Below are 14,656 nucleotides of genomic sequence, written 5' to 3'. Positions count from 1 at the left end.
CTAATGAGGTAAATACAACAGGCAAAAGTGTTAGTTCCTTCTGTAAAATAGATAAATAGGAATCAAATTTGTATGTGTGTGTGGTGTGATTAAAGAAAGAGAGAAAGGAGCGACAGAGAATGAATGAACATTTAAATTGCATGTATTTACTCCTTTATTCAAGGACTATATTTTGATGAAATACTTTCAAATTTCTCTGCTTATTTTCCCCCACAATTTCTTATATGGTACAATCCTACTCAAGTTGAATTCAAATTACCTGTGCATGGATTGTTCATGGCAGATTTTAGTTGTAGGCCTGTTCCTTGTCTTTGATATTCTTATGGCTTCTTTTTTCTAAGAGTCAAAGAGATAGGCTGAGTGATGCAGACTGATTTTCATGTTAAATTCAGGGGAAATTGGCTTCACAATGACTGGGTTTTAGTATGTGAGGTTTTTTCGATGCTGTGCTCTTTCTATATCACGGATAAGCAAAAGTTGATCCCATTACCATTAATGGAATTGGAGCAGATTCATACTCAATTATACACAAGGTGCATATTTCCCTCTTTCCTACAAAGGTAAAATACATCAGTGTTCATAACAGCTCTGCCTGCATCTGAGGAATCGTCTGTGGCACTTATGTCTAATTTACAACTCATTTATTCTTCCTGCTTATCTCATATTTCATGTACCAGTGTCAGTGCTAGCTGTGCTGGAAAAGGAACACCCGGCATCAGACTTCTTAGCAGCACTATCTGAGTCAGTGTCAGCTTTTGTTTAGAAAGGTTTAACAGTCTATCAGTTTCACTTCAGAAATTCTTTGCTTTGATGAGAGAAATGGCTTGGTTTTTGAAAAGTTAATATTTAAAGAGTCACTGACAAGAGTATTGATTTCTAACTTGATTCTAGATCATGGTTCTGAAAATAGAAGTTCTGTAGAAGGCAGTGGGAAAACTTGCTCTGACAATCAATATGAACTACTGTGGACATAAATTATGAGAAACTGACATAACATAGCAAATGAACTAGGTGGCCAAAATACATTCCAGGTGTGTCATTTTCTGTGGAGGAATGATTCACTGCAGTAAATAGATACATGAGTTCTGTTCGGATTCTTTTTTATTTTTTCTTAAATACTTTAAAAAGCAGTAATGAAGAAATGCTTATTAATGCAAAATCCAAAGTTGATGGTTTCTCATTGGGGCTAAATTTTTAAAAATATATGTAAAATCAGATAAAAATTGGATGGCGTAGCAATGAGTTTAATTGCGGAAACAATATTGGCAAATTTTAACCAGGAAAATTCACTAGAGTACCTGTATACTGTGATTATTTTTCCTAAAAGAAATGCAGAAATATAAGCAGATATCCATCCAGATGTGGTTGATTTTATTTTTCCCTCCACATCGCATTATTAGCTATTATTAAGAAACATGCAATCAAGTTGGATAGATATTTCTTGAAATGATGCATGAAATGCAGTGCATGCTTTCATCGTGCTTCCTGCCATTATGGAATAATGCGTCCTATTGGAAAATACAGTGGTCATTTCTGTTGACTCATGCCCAGTCAGCTTATATAATAACACCTCTATTTTGTGAATCATTTCAGATTTCAGAGAGCTATGCCTTCCTTCCAAGAGAAGCGGTGACACGATTTCTAATGAGCTGCTCAGAGTGCCAGAAAAGAATGCATTTAAACCCAGATGGAACAGATCATAAAGGTAGCTGCAGTGTCAAATAGTGAGACTTAAAGTAATTTTATTCATAATGGCAATTTATATTCCACATTTTTAGAAAAATGTGGTGGACCGAAACAGTTCAACAAGTCTGATCATCTCATTTATTCAAGTAGGAGTCGGTGAACAGTGAAGATCCTCTTACAGGGTAACTCAGTGTCCTCTCTCAGAAGAAAGATCATTTTGACCATGACAAATAACTTTTTTCCTATAATAATGTTTTAATTTTCATTTATTGTATGTATTTCATGATATTTTATATATATTCAGCAAGGAAATTGATGTTCCATCTGTGTCCTTTTAAATCTCCCAATTCCTTACTGCTAAAAGTAATGAAGAGTAATGAAATTCTTTCACTGAAAATTTTTACATCAAGGTTTTAATTTGGCTTTAGCTTTCATTAAAAATCATTTCAGCTATTTTTTTTTTTTTTTGATCTGTGGAGTTTCTCCCTGAGATTAAATGAATCTGAAAGATACATTTAGGCTAGCCCAATCCCATGTGTAGGAGAATGAGTAGACCAGCAAAATTAAAAATAAAAGGAACAAATTTCCTTTTGCACTCAAATAGTACATATAGAAAGTAAGTGTGTAGCAAAGGAAAAAAAATACAAAAGCACCAATACTTTTGTTTAATCACTATATTAGCTTTACACATTGTTATCCAGGATATCACAAAATTCCCCTATAGTTGGAAGTAGTGAATTCATCTGTAGTGCTAATTTGTCCCAAAACACCTTTGTAGAATCTTACCAGATATTCCTCCCCTCCCTCCCCGGGGTCCATCTCTAATCCTTCCAATTTCATAAACACTTGGCATCTAGAATCTTATTTCAAATTGAACAAATTTGATCATTCTGAAATTACAGGTAGGATGCATTATCACTTTCATTACCCATTAAAACTGTTTTATTACAGATAATGGAAAACCTCCCACTTTGGTGACCAGCATGATTGACTACAACATGCCAATTACCATGGCCTATATGAAGCACATGAAACTTCAGCTGCTAAACTCACAGCAAGATGAGGTAAAATGCAAATATCTACATTCGTATCACAAGTCAGAATGAAGTTTGATAACCGTGGCTATTGTATTAAGCATCATGGCATTTTGAAGATAATAATTTATTTTTTGAATGAAAGGAGTGTCACTAGGACCACACAGAAACAGGCAGAAACTCCCAGTCCTCATCAGAGATTCCCTGTCTTGCCACATCTGTCTTAGTGTTGTGTGGAAATTTGTTCATTCCTGAGAGACTCATTTTCCTTAATAGCCCACCATCGAGCCAGCCTTGGTAAAGGGCTAGAAAGTTTAGAGGAAAATATTCCAAATTAAAATATGGCCAGGGAAATTTTAGTACCAGGCTATTTTACCTGGAAATCAGAAAGTCAATTTAATAGCTATTTTCAGGTATAATCATTTCCCTTTTTTTTTTTTTTTTTTTTGTCTTTTGTTTTTTGGTTGTTGTTGTTGTTGCTATTTCTTGGGCCGCTCCCGCGGCATATGGAGGTTCCCAGGCTAGGGGTTGAATCGGAGCTGTAGCCACCGGCCTACGCCAGAGCCACAGCAACGCGGGATCCGAGCCGCGTCTGCAACCTACACCACAGCTCACGGCAACGCCGGGTCGTTAACCCACTGAGCAAGGGCAGGGACCGAACCCGCAACCTCATGGTTCCTAGTCGGATTCGTTAACCACTGCGCCACGACGGGAACTCCCAAATGTTGTGTATATTTTAAAGCTATTTTTCAGTTAACCATTTTCCTATGTATTTTTTTGTCCATTTCTCTCCATTTTCTATGATTTGTAGTGATGATTCTTAATTAGAGGTGTTTTGATGTTTCAAATTATTCTATTTAACTTGTATAGTAAGATTCTAGCAATGTGCTTGTCAACACATATTAGATACTAAAGGCATATTTGTTAAATATTCTTCTCTAGGCTAGTAATTAACTCACATTAGTTTAGTTGCAGTACCTCAGGACAGGGACTAAATCACATATGTACCCAATGTCTATTCCCCCGAAATACTTAATAACAATAGGAGGTTAGTAAATCCTTGTTAACTAGTTAGAAGCATTAGTCAATATACACATTAAGAGTATCTATATTAGGAATAGTTTTTCAGGCTAATAAATCTCTCCTTCTTGAAATTTCTCTGTACAGGAAATGTGATTAAATATTTATTTTTAAACATAGAATTATTTGGTGAGGTATTATTAAATTCTTTTAAAATAAATTATTTTAACTTTATTCATAAAACTCAGATCAAGTTTTTTGTTTTTCCTCTTGATGTGAGCAGGTTTAATCTCAAAATATTCACAAAATTGTTCTATCTCAAGACTTTATTAAAAGTACACTCTGTAAGAATATCTGTATTAGTGCAGTGGCAGCATCAGATTCCATATTACATATAAATGATTAAATAACTAGTAATAAAATCATTCAAAGACAGGAAAGACAATTAAGAAAATATTACTGTTTTATTCATCCCTGAGAATGAAAATATTATCCCCATGATTCATCACATAGTTGAAAAGCTTTAAAAAAAAAAAACCTCATAAACTAGTTAGAGCTGTCAAATTATTTGTAGAAAACTCATTTGTTATTGATATGTTTATTTCTAGGCCGAAAAGTAAGATCAATTTTGTGCCAACAATGGAGTCCACATATGCTAAGTCCTTCTGGCTTCTAGAAAAATCATAAAGTGTTTCACACAAGAGAAATAGATCCTTTAAATTATAAATAACTAGGAAAATAACTCTTATCCTTACCTTTCAGAAATGCTCGATTGGGCATACACTGTCTTGAAACTATTCAGATAAATGAGTGGGATTATTTACAAAATTTTAGAAATTGTGTATATTGAAAGATCGGAAAATGGTTAAGATAACTCCTGTTAAAATGGAGATCAAATGAGTTACTCCTTTGTGATGTTATATTTAAATTTTAATAGGTGTTTCTTCAATTCCTTCAACCAGTATTTATTGAGTACCTTCTATGTAATCACCAACCTTGAAGATAATGGAGATAAACGCTGAATAAATTGACAGAATTCTTGCCTTCATTTAGTTTCTCTTCTAGCGGTGGTAGGGGAATAGACAATAAAGGAAGTAAATAATGAAAGTATTTATATAAGACAGTACTAAATGCTATTAAGAGAAATTAAGAAGGCCAGGAATGGGGAATCCCTTAATTAAAAATACTGTATCCAAAGTAAGATCAGTTGACCTTCTTATAAACTGTTGATGAGCGTTTAAGCCATAATAAACTTTCTGAGGGATGGTTTGGCAATAATTATTTTAAAACTTTAGAAAGTTATTTAATGCTTTGACTAGAGAATTATACTAAGGAATTTGATGTACAAAACAATTTATGTATTAGGATGTTTATTATATTGCTAATGGTGATGACTGAAAATATCCAACAATGAGGAACTCTTGAATCTGCATTGTCCAACATGGTACCTACCAGCCATACAGGGATATTTTAATTTAATGAAAATTCATTAAAATTAAAATTTCAGTTCTTTAGTCACACTAGGTACATTGATGAGCCATAATGCATAGTTTACATAAACCATTCTATAGAACAGAGTCTGCAGCCTCACTCTGTGTGTCTAGTTTTCTTTAAACATACACACATGGCCTCACACACATACTTTTTACACATAGACACATGCACACACACATATACAGTATATCTCAGATGGTTGTGTGTGCAGACACACACACATATGCACATACCATGGAAACAGTATTTTACTAGATTACATCTAGTTAGCTATTTGTAGTGTATATAATATGTGCTTTTATAAAGACTATTCATATAGTATCCACAGCTACTTTACAAACTCATATTGATCATCTTTTACCATTATATTTAAATTTAGTTTTGTATGTATTAAAGTAATATAATAAATATGAATCTTATGTACAGCAGTATTTGTTACACATTCTATATAACAATATCAAACAGTTTTGTGCTTATTATATATATGACATTGTTTTAACTACTTTACATATATTATAGCCCTTCAATCCTTACATAGCCCTATGAGACTGATACTATTATTATTCCTGTTTTTTGGTGTGTGTGTGTGTTTTTGTCTTTTTAGGGCCGCACTTGTGGCATATGGAGGTTCCCAGGCTACGGGGTCAAATCGGAACTGTAGCTGCCGGCCTACGCCAGAGGCACAGCAACGCTGGATCTCAGCCGCATCTGCAATCTATACCAAGGCTCGCGGCAATGCTGGATCCTTAACCCACTGAACAAGGCCAGGGATCAAACCCGCCACCGCATGGTTCCTAGTCAAATTCATTTCCACTGTGCCACAATGGGAACTCCTATTATTCCTGCTTCATAGGTGAGGAAACTGAGGCACAGAAATGTTAGGTAACTTGCCTAAGGTAACACATCTGATAGACGGCGGAGCATAAATCTGAGTCCAGGCAGTCTGGCTCCAGACTCTGATATTACAGACACTGTATTTAGTGTATTTAGTGAATATCTGTATCATCTAACTATTGGGTGCATATATATGTATGTATATGTTTATGGTACTTTTTAAACATGGATGTGCACACTGAATTCTGTTATGTTTTTCCCTTTTAAACATACGTATTTATTTCAGATGTTTTGGGTTTTCTTAGAATTTAGAATTAGAGAAAACATAAGGTACCGAGGGAGAGGGCAAGCTGTAGGGAGAAGTCTGAGCAGCTGATTGCCCAGAGGCCTCACAGGGTGGCATTTCTTTGCTGAATTAATGAAGAGCTAGTGCCTCTCAGTACTCCCAGACATGATCAGACTTTTGCTAAGGGAGGAGCACCCATGTCACCTGGGCGTCGCCTAGGGATCAGAAAGAAGACCAACTGTGAGTCTGCTAGAACAATCTTAGTTAAGATTTTTTTTATTGCACTGTAAGCAGCTTTGCTGATACCTAGATGCCATTTATGAAGTCAAGATGATCCTTCCTATTCAGTGAAGTTATTTTCTTGAGGCTGAATGACATCATGACGAATCCCAGTTTTGGTGTAGAATAGTATGATAAATTAACTCCTCTGTCCTTCAGTTTCTCAGTTTGTAAAACTGAGTAAATCTTGTTATCTAACTCATTGGTTGTGATGGAGATGAGGTGAGCGGACAAATAAAAATAACAGTGCCTGCTGGGAGTTCCTGTTGTGGTTCAGTGGGTTATGAACCCGAGTACTATCCATGAGGATATGGGTTCTATCCCTGGCTTCAATCAGTGGGCTGGGGATCTGGTGTTCCCATAAGCTGTGGTGTAGGTCTCAGGCACAGTTTGGATCCTGTGGCATTGCTGTGGCTATGGCTGTGGCCAGCAGCTATAGTTCCAATTCGACTTCTAGCCTGGGAACTTCCATATGCCACAGGTTCGACCCTAAAAAACAAACAAACAAAAAAAAACAGTGACTGCAATATAAGTAACAGCACTATTGCTACTGCTATTGCTGGTCATTACATTAATGTTAAACTCTTAGATCAAATATTTATAAATTAAAGTTAAACCTGGTGGTTTCAATTAAACATTTGCATTACTTAAGCACAGCATTTGCCTTAAAATCAGTTGTCCAAAAGGAGTTTGCTTTAAGGAAATGATTATAGCAACCTATCATAGATTTGGTTTAAGTTAGTATTTGACAGATTTTGATAAATTGACCATTTGGCAAACTTGCCTTTTGGTAATTTAGCCATTTGCTCAACCAGCTTTTAGAAAATGGATCTTGCACACTTTTACCTAAAACATTTTGTGGTTGCAATACAGTTTATATTCCATTCTAAGGAAAGAAAGGATGTGCTAAATTTAACTTGTTCTTCAATAAATGTGGACTTTTGATGTAGCAGTGTAAATTCATCTATTAGATTGTACTCTTTTTACCAAAGAAACACTTTTAGTTAAGATTTTTTTATTGCACTGTAAGATTTTTGCTTATAAAATTTTATTAAGTCATTTATTTTAAAAGTCAAAACATTTCTTTTGATACTAGGCTTTGTAATTGACTCTTTTAGGAAGTTTTTTTACTAATTTTAAAAAATCCATTTTTTTAACTCTTCAGATAATTCCCAAACTACATCCTTCCTAAGTACATTATTTTACCTTTTACATCTGCCTATTTACAGATATATTGAATCTTCACAAGTCTTGAAACTTCTTAAAGGGAAAATTCATGCTGTTGTTATTTCCAGAATCTATTAATGTGTAACATATTTGACTGAGTTCTGTAAAATCTTACTTACTGGCTAAACTCTAAGGGACCTTTTAGATAAAATGGTCGTTATCTGAATATACTATGTTTTATGATACTTGATAATATTTTGAAACCATTTTCAGGATGAAAGTTCAATAGAAAGTGATGAATTTGATATGAGTGATTCAACACGGATGTCAGCTGTGAACTCTGATCTTAGCTCCAATCTTGAGGAAAGGATGCAAAGTCCCCAGGCTCTTCACAGTCAGCAAGATGGTAAGCCTTTCAAATTGAGCAAACAAATAAACAAAACAAAACAACAATAAAAACTTGGGTCGGAATTTATTAGAACAACAACCTCTTGTGCTAATGTTTTATCCGTTTCTATGGGGATTTTTCTTTTTTGTTTTTTTTGTGGGGGTTTTTATTGGTGTATTCTGGTTATGTTAGCCACCTCATTATTTTTAGATTCAAGTACTTTGTTTAAAACTGCAAATACTAATTATGAAAGCCAAGCTTGCTCATGTTTTGTTCCCTGAACTTAAAATGAGTTCTATCAATGTTGTTTGGGTTTCTGTGATATTTTCTAGCTTTGGTTTCTTGGGCCATTATTCTCTTGACTGTATATTAAGAGTTTAAAAATCATCAAAAGATTAATTTGGATGTTTTAATTTTACTACAAGACAAAGTTATAGCCAAAAAATAGTATAAAAGGACAGTTTTAACAGAGTGATTTGGCCAGGCGAGAAGATTTTTGCTAGGATTTTTGAGCTACTTTATTAAGCTGTAAATGAAAGAAAGATTGTGATCTTTTAAAACTTGGGTCCAATGAAAAGGGAACAGGCAAGGTCAAGATAACTGGATATGTAGGGGGGAATAGACGTGGTAATTAATGCTTTAGGTCTAATATATTCAGAGATCTTTGAAAACTATCTTTGTAGATTTTTGTCTTTGTAATTATAAAATTATGTATGCAAGTAAATGTATGTTCCTTGTGTAATTATGGTTCAAAATTCAGGTTTACAAGTGGAAGGAAATTGGCCAGTTTTATTAAAAATTAGTTTATTATTCCTGTAATTAACAAGTTTACATGAACTTTTTTTTTTGTTTGTTTTTTGCTTTTTAGGGCCGCATCTGCAGCATATGGAAGTTCACAGGCTAGGGGTCAAATCAGAGCTAGCTGCATCTGCTGGCCTACACCACAGCCACAGCAATGCCAGATCCGAGCCATGTCTGTGACCTACACCACAGCTCATGGCAAAGCGGGATCCTTAACCCACTGAGTGAGGCCAGGGATTGAACCCACATCCTCATAGATCCTAGTCTGGTTTGTTACTGCTGTGCCATGAAGGGAACTCCCTATATGAACTTTTTTGACTGTGTATTTTTGTGCCTACAGCTGTTGATAGCAAAAAAAATTTTTTTTTAATTAAATCTTTCTATGCTCTCCCTGACACTTGCTTTTAAAAACTATTTGCAAATATTATTGCATTTCTGGCTACTGTTAGTGTTCTGTTAATGTCATCCATCAAATGAGAAATCCTTGGTTTTACGCATACAAAAAGTTTTTAAAAGGTGAGGGGGGTTTTGTCCCCACTTCAGATGAGTTTAAAAGATGTTGCTGTCCTTATTGGCATGAGTTAAAAGGAAGGAGAGGCATATTAGTCATCAGTGGTTTTAAAATCACATTTTACCTGCTATATTGTAGAATAGCTATTGCAATAGAGATGACATTTATTTGGGAAATTTCTAAGATTATAGTTTTTCTGATATAGATAATAAATTCCTTTTTTTTTCTTCTAAAATATTAGTAGATTTTCATATTTTGATTTTTAATGGAAAATGTGTAGCACCAGGACACTATAATAACCAATATGTGGAGTTCCCATTGTGGCGCAGTGGTTAACGAATCCGACTAGGAACCATGAGGTTGCCTGTTCGTTCCCTGGCCTTGCTCAGTTGGTTAAGGATCCCACGTTGCCGTGAGCTGCGATGTAGGTTGCAGATGCGGCTCGGATCCTGTGTTGCTGTGGCTCTGGCGTAGGCCAGTGGCTACAGCTCTGATTCAACCCTAGCCTGGGAATCTCCATATGCCGCGGGAGCAGCCCTCGAAAAAAAAAGGCAAAAAGACAAAAAAAACAAAAAACAAAAAACAAAAAAAACAAACAATATGTGTGTATATATATCATTCTGTTAATATTTATTTGTGTATTTTGCCTGTTTATACCATTGCTTTTTTAGTCCTCAATTTGGGGGACCATAACAAAAGGATGTCTCTCATGATGCAGATTCTTTGTTTTCTTGATTAAAGTTGTCTGTTGTAGGAGTTCACATTGTGGTGCAGTGGTTAACGAATCTGACTAGTAACCATGAGGTTGCGGGTTTGATCCCTGGCCTCCAGCAGTGGGTTAAGGATTCGGCGTTGCCCGTGAGCTGTGGTGTAGGTCACAGACGCAGCTCGGATCCCACGTTGCTGTGGCTCTGGTGTAGGCTGGCGGCTACCGCTCTGATTATACCCCCAGCCTGGAACCTCCATATGCTGCGGGAGCGGCCCTAGGAAAGGCAAAAAGACAAAAAATAAATAAAAAATAATGTCGCCTATTGTCAATCTTTGACTAGGGGACAGCTGGCATGATAAAAATCTCTATTGATTTTTTTTTCTTTTTTTTTTTGTCTTTTTGCCTTTTCTAGGGCCGCTCCCGCGGCATATGGAGGTTCCCAGGGTAGGGGTCCAACCGGAGCTGTAGCCACCAGCCTATGCCAGAGCCACAGCAATGCTGGATCCGAGCCGCGTCTGCGACCTACACCACAGCTCACAGCAACGCCGGATCGTCAACCCACTGAGCAAGGCCAGAGATCGAACCCAGCTCACGGCAACGCCGGATCGTCAACCCACTGAGCAAGGCCAGGGATCGAACCCGCAGCCTCATGGTTCCTAGTCGGATTCGCTAACCACTGCGCCATGACGGGAACTCCAAGTATTGATTTTAATGAAATGCAGTGACATAATGTCAAATATTACTTCTTCTTAGGAGAAAGGAATTTTCTCATCATGTATTGATGGATGCTTCATGATAAGGACATAATCTAGTTGTTCTTTCTCCAACCTAAGCCAAAGCCTTCTCTTACATGTTAAATGCCTTTCTTTCATACTTCTTGAGTTTCGTCTTGCAATTACCCCTTCTTTTTCCTACAGCATAGGTTTTTCACTGAATTGCCATACAAACATGATATGATAAATATCCCCTTTAGGAGGTCTTTTTGGTTCTCGTGGTGCCCTCTGCATTCATTGCCCCCTTTCTACGCCCCACCCACACAACAGGCTTTCAAACAAAACTCATTGACAGACCTGCCTCATCCTCTCTACCTCCTCTTCTACTTTTCTGGCCCACTGCAGGTAGGCTTTCATCTTCACCGCTTCACTACACTTGCTCTTGTGGATATGAAACCAACAGTCTTCAAGTTGCCTAATTCACTGGTGAGACCTTATTCCTCTTCTCCCTCATTACTCACATCAAAGGACAACACACTGTTTGCTTCCTGGTGAACCTGTCTGGGGCTCCTTTTCTGGGTCTTATTCTATAGATGATGGAGTGTGCTGGGGTGCCACTCTTAACTCTCTCCTTTTCTCCAGATGATCACATCAAAGCACATGGCTTTCAATGCTGTGCCCTTATGAGTCCCATATTTACCTCTCTGAGCCCTGATAGCTTTCTTGATCTCATGACTCCTTCCATCTCTATTACCTAAATTTTTACATTCTTCAGGTGACTCATCACTGTATGAAATATTAGTGTTCTTATTTATCAGCTATTTCTCTTCTATAATACAAATACCTTATTAATTAATGGACCTTCTTATGCTTTGGTTCTTCCTCTCTGTTGCTCCGTTTGACATAGTTCTTAAATGCTCCATTATTTAAATGATTAAAATATAACTTTTCACCTTAATCATGATTTGTTACATCACTTTTACATTTTTTTTTGTTTTACTTTTCTCCTTTACCCTGACAGTAGCACTGTCATAGGTAACCCATATTTTTCTCTGTACTCACACATACACACACACAATGTACACATTCAGAATATTTTGTCCTTGTGTTATAAAAATAGATTTATATAACTTACTAATCTGTATCTTGCTTTTCTCATTGAGTATTACTTTTCTTTTAGGTTATCTTGTTTGCTAAGAGATGTATATATAATGGTCAGCAAAAAAGACATAGTCCCTATACCTTCAATTAAGACACAGTCTAAAGTAATAAAAGTATACCTAATACAATTTACTTTTGGCTGTAGTTCCTTTAACTAATGTAGGAAAAGTCCTGCCACTATAGAATTAAGAATTTATGCTAGTTACTTTTAGTTTGTGTCTTTCTCAAATCAGTGGGGACTCTGAGTACTAGATTTACCTTGGATCTGGGAGTGTCTTGCTTTCTTGTGGTTGATGTGCATTAATCTTTAGGAGTAGTCAGTAGGTAAGGACTTATGATGTACTAAGTCCTGTTGCAGGTGGGCCACCCTAATGCTGCTTCAATCTAGAGTAGTCTAGTCCAGGGTATCTCAAACTGGGCAATACTGACACATGTGTCTTTGCTGTGACAGCATATCCTGTGCATAGTAGAATGTTTAACATCTCTGGCCTCCATCCACTATAGCCCAGTATTACCTACCCCCAACCATGACAATCAAAAATGTCTTCAAACATTGCAAATATCCTGTAGGACACAAAATCTCCCCAAATTAAGAACAACTGGTGTAGGCAGAGAAGAACCATTTTGGTAAATCCAGTAAAATGAAGATTAAGAGGCTAATGGGGAGAACTTAGAAGTGGAAATTGGAGGAAAGTCTAGGAAACCCTGCTTAATCGACTTTCTGAGATTCTGGAAATGTTGTATATTTGCACTGTCCAATCCAATAGTCACTAGTCATTGTGGCTCTTGAGTACTTGAAATATGATAGTGAAAAGGAGAGACTAATTTCAATTTTATTTGACTTAATTTTAATTAATGTTAATTTATATTTTACTAGCTACATGTAGCTGGTGACTACTTATTGGACAGTGTAGCTTTAGAACATTGTTCTATTTTGGTTTGGCAGTTAAATTCCTTTCTCTGCAGCCTTGGATTAGATGTATCTGAAGTCTTTGGAGAAATTATAAGAGAAATTTATATTTTAACATTTGAAACTAAATTCCAGTTTAATATTCATAAATTATGAACAATATAAAATTTTAAAAGTTAAATTTAAATGTTCTGTTTTCTTTAACACTAAGCAATTACTTTAAGATATTATTGTAAGGAAGTTTAAATAGCATATTGTGATTTTTTTAAAGGAATTCTTCCCAATAATTACACCACAGGTAAGTATAACAATGTGTTATTGGACATATATTTATACAAAATAGAAAAAAAGTTTTTCTGTTTTCATCTCATTATGGTTATGAAAGATTTTAAATCTGTTCATTACCAAGGGAAAGAAAGAATATAAAATCAGATCATTTTGGAGATATAACAATATTGTGCATATGGAGGAAAGGGAGGAGAAAAAGGAAAATGTCTTGCCACCAGGCTAGATAATTAGGTAAAGATGGAGAAGACGCAAACCAGAATGAGGAATATGATAAAGAAGAATGTGTCAAGACTGATGTGCTATTCCGCTGCTTTTGTTTATTTCATGTTTATAATGCTCCCCTAACTAAATGAAAATATTAAATTTTAAAAATATACAGAAACTTTGAATCTTTACATAGGAAGTATTTTACCCTCATTAAAAAAATTGAGAAATAATTTACATGTAACATATTAGTTTCAGATGAACAACGTAACAATATATGTATATGGCATTGCAAAATTATCCTGAGAATAAATCTAGGTAATATCCATCACCACATATAGTTACAATTTTTTTTGTGTGTGATGAGAACATTCAAATCTACACTCTAAGCATCTTTCAAATATACAGTACAGTACTATTAACTATAGTCACCATGCTGTATATTACATCTCTAGAACTTTTTTTTTTTTTTGGTCTTTTTTTTTGCTTTTTCTAGGGCTGCTCCTGCTGCATATGGAGGTTCCCAGGCTAGGGGTCCAATCGGAGCTGTTCCCACTGGCCTACGCCAGAGCCACAGCAACGCGGAATCCAAGCCGAGTCTGCAACCCACACCACAGCTCACGGCAACGCCGGATCCTTAACCCACTGACAAGACCAGGGATCGAACCTTCAACCTCATGGTTCCTAGTCGGATTTGTTAACCGCTGCGCCACGATGAGAACTCCTCTAGAACTTTTTGGAACTGGGAGTTTGTATCTTTTGACCACTTTAACCCATTGTAAAATACATTAAGCTATTTAAAACCTTTTTTGCAATATTACTATAATGTCTTTAGGTTAAAATCATTTAAATATTGTATGGTCTTTTGAATTACTCATAAAAACATGAGGCCCTTGAAGCTATGGTGGATAATAAGGTGGCTCAGTGGGTTAAGGCTCTAGCATTGTCACTGCTGTGGCTGTTGTCAGTGCTGTGGTGCATATTAGGTCTCTGGGAATTTCTGCATGCTGCAGGAGCAGCCAAAAAAATGGAGGTGGGAGTACTTATTGTGAAAGAGGTTTTGCTACGCAGTGATTGTGGTCTGTGGAATTCCAAAAAGCAATCTTGGATCAAAAAGTGGAACGATGCTTGATGTTTATCAGTTTATAAGTGTTCTCTTCTGCCATCCATT

General features: G+C 36.1%; 1 protein-coding gene across 7 annotated transcripts in view; it reads left to right on the top strand.

Annotated features, from left to right (window-relative positions):
• NOL4 (nucleolar protein 4) overlaps positions 1–14,656 on the top strand; it is a 456,396-nt gene that overhangs the window by 137,718 nt on the left and 304,022 nt on the right. For 6 of the 7 annotated variants that reach the window (XM_021096221.1, XM_021096222.1, XM_021096224.1 and 3 more), the window contains 3 exons: positions 1,594–1,705; positions 2,638–2,750; positions 8,074–8,206. In XM_021096221.1, coding sequence (XP_020951880.1) covers positions 1,594–1,705; positions 2,638–2,750; positions 8,074–8,206 — 358 coding nt within the window. Of the gene's footprint in view, positions 1–1,009; positions 1,032–1,593; positions 1,706–2,637; positions 2,751–8,073; positions 8,207–14,656 lie in introns of those variants that run through there. The other variant, XM_021096227.1, reaches the window with a different exon arrangement.

This window comes from Sus scrofa, chromosome 6, assembly GCF_000003025.6.
Source record: "Sus scrofa isolate TJ Tabasco breed Duroc chromosome 6, Sscrofa11.1, whole genome shotgun sequence".
Taxonomy (NCBI): Eukaryota; Metazoa; Chordata; class Mammalia; order Artiodactyla; family Suidae; genus Sus; species Sus scrofa.
The sequence above is the reverse complement of the archived record's forward strand: the minus strand, read 5'-3'. Positions and strand labels throughout refer to the sequence as shown.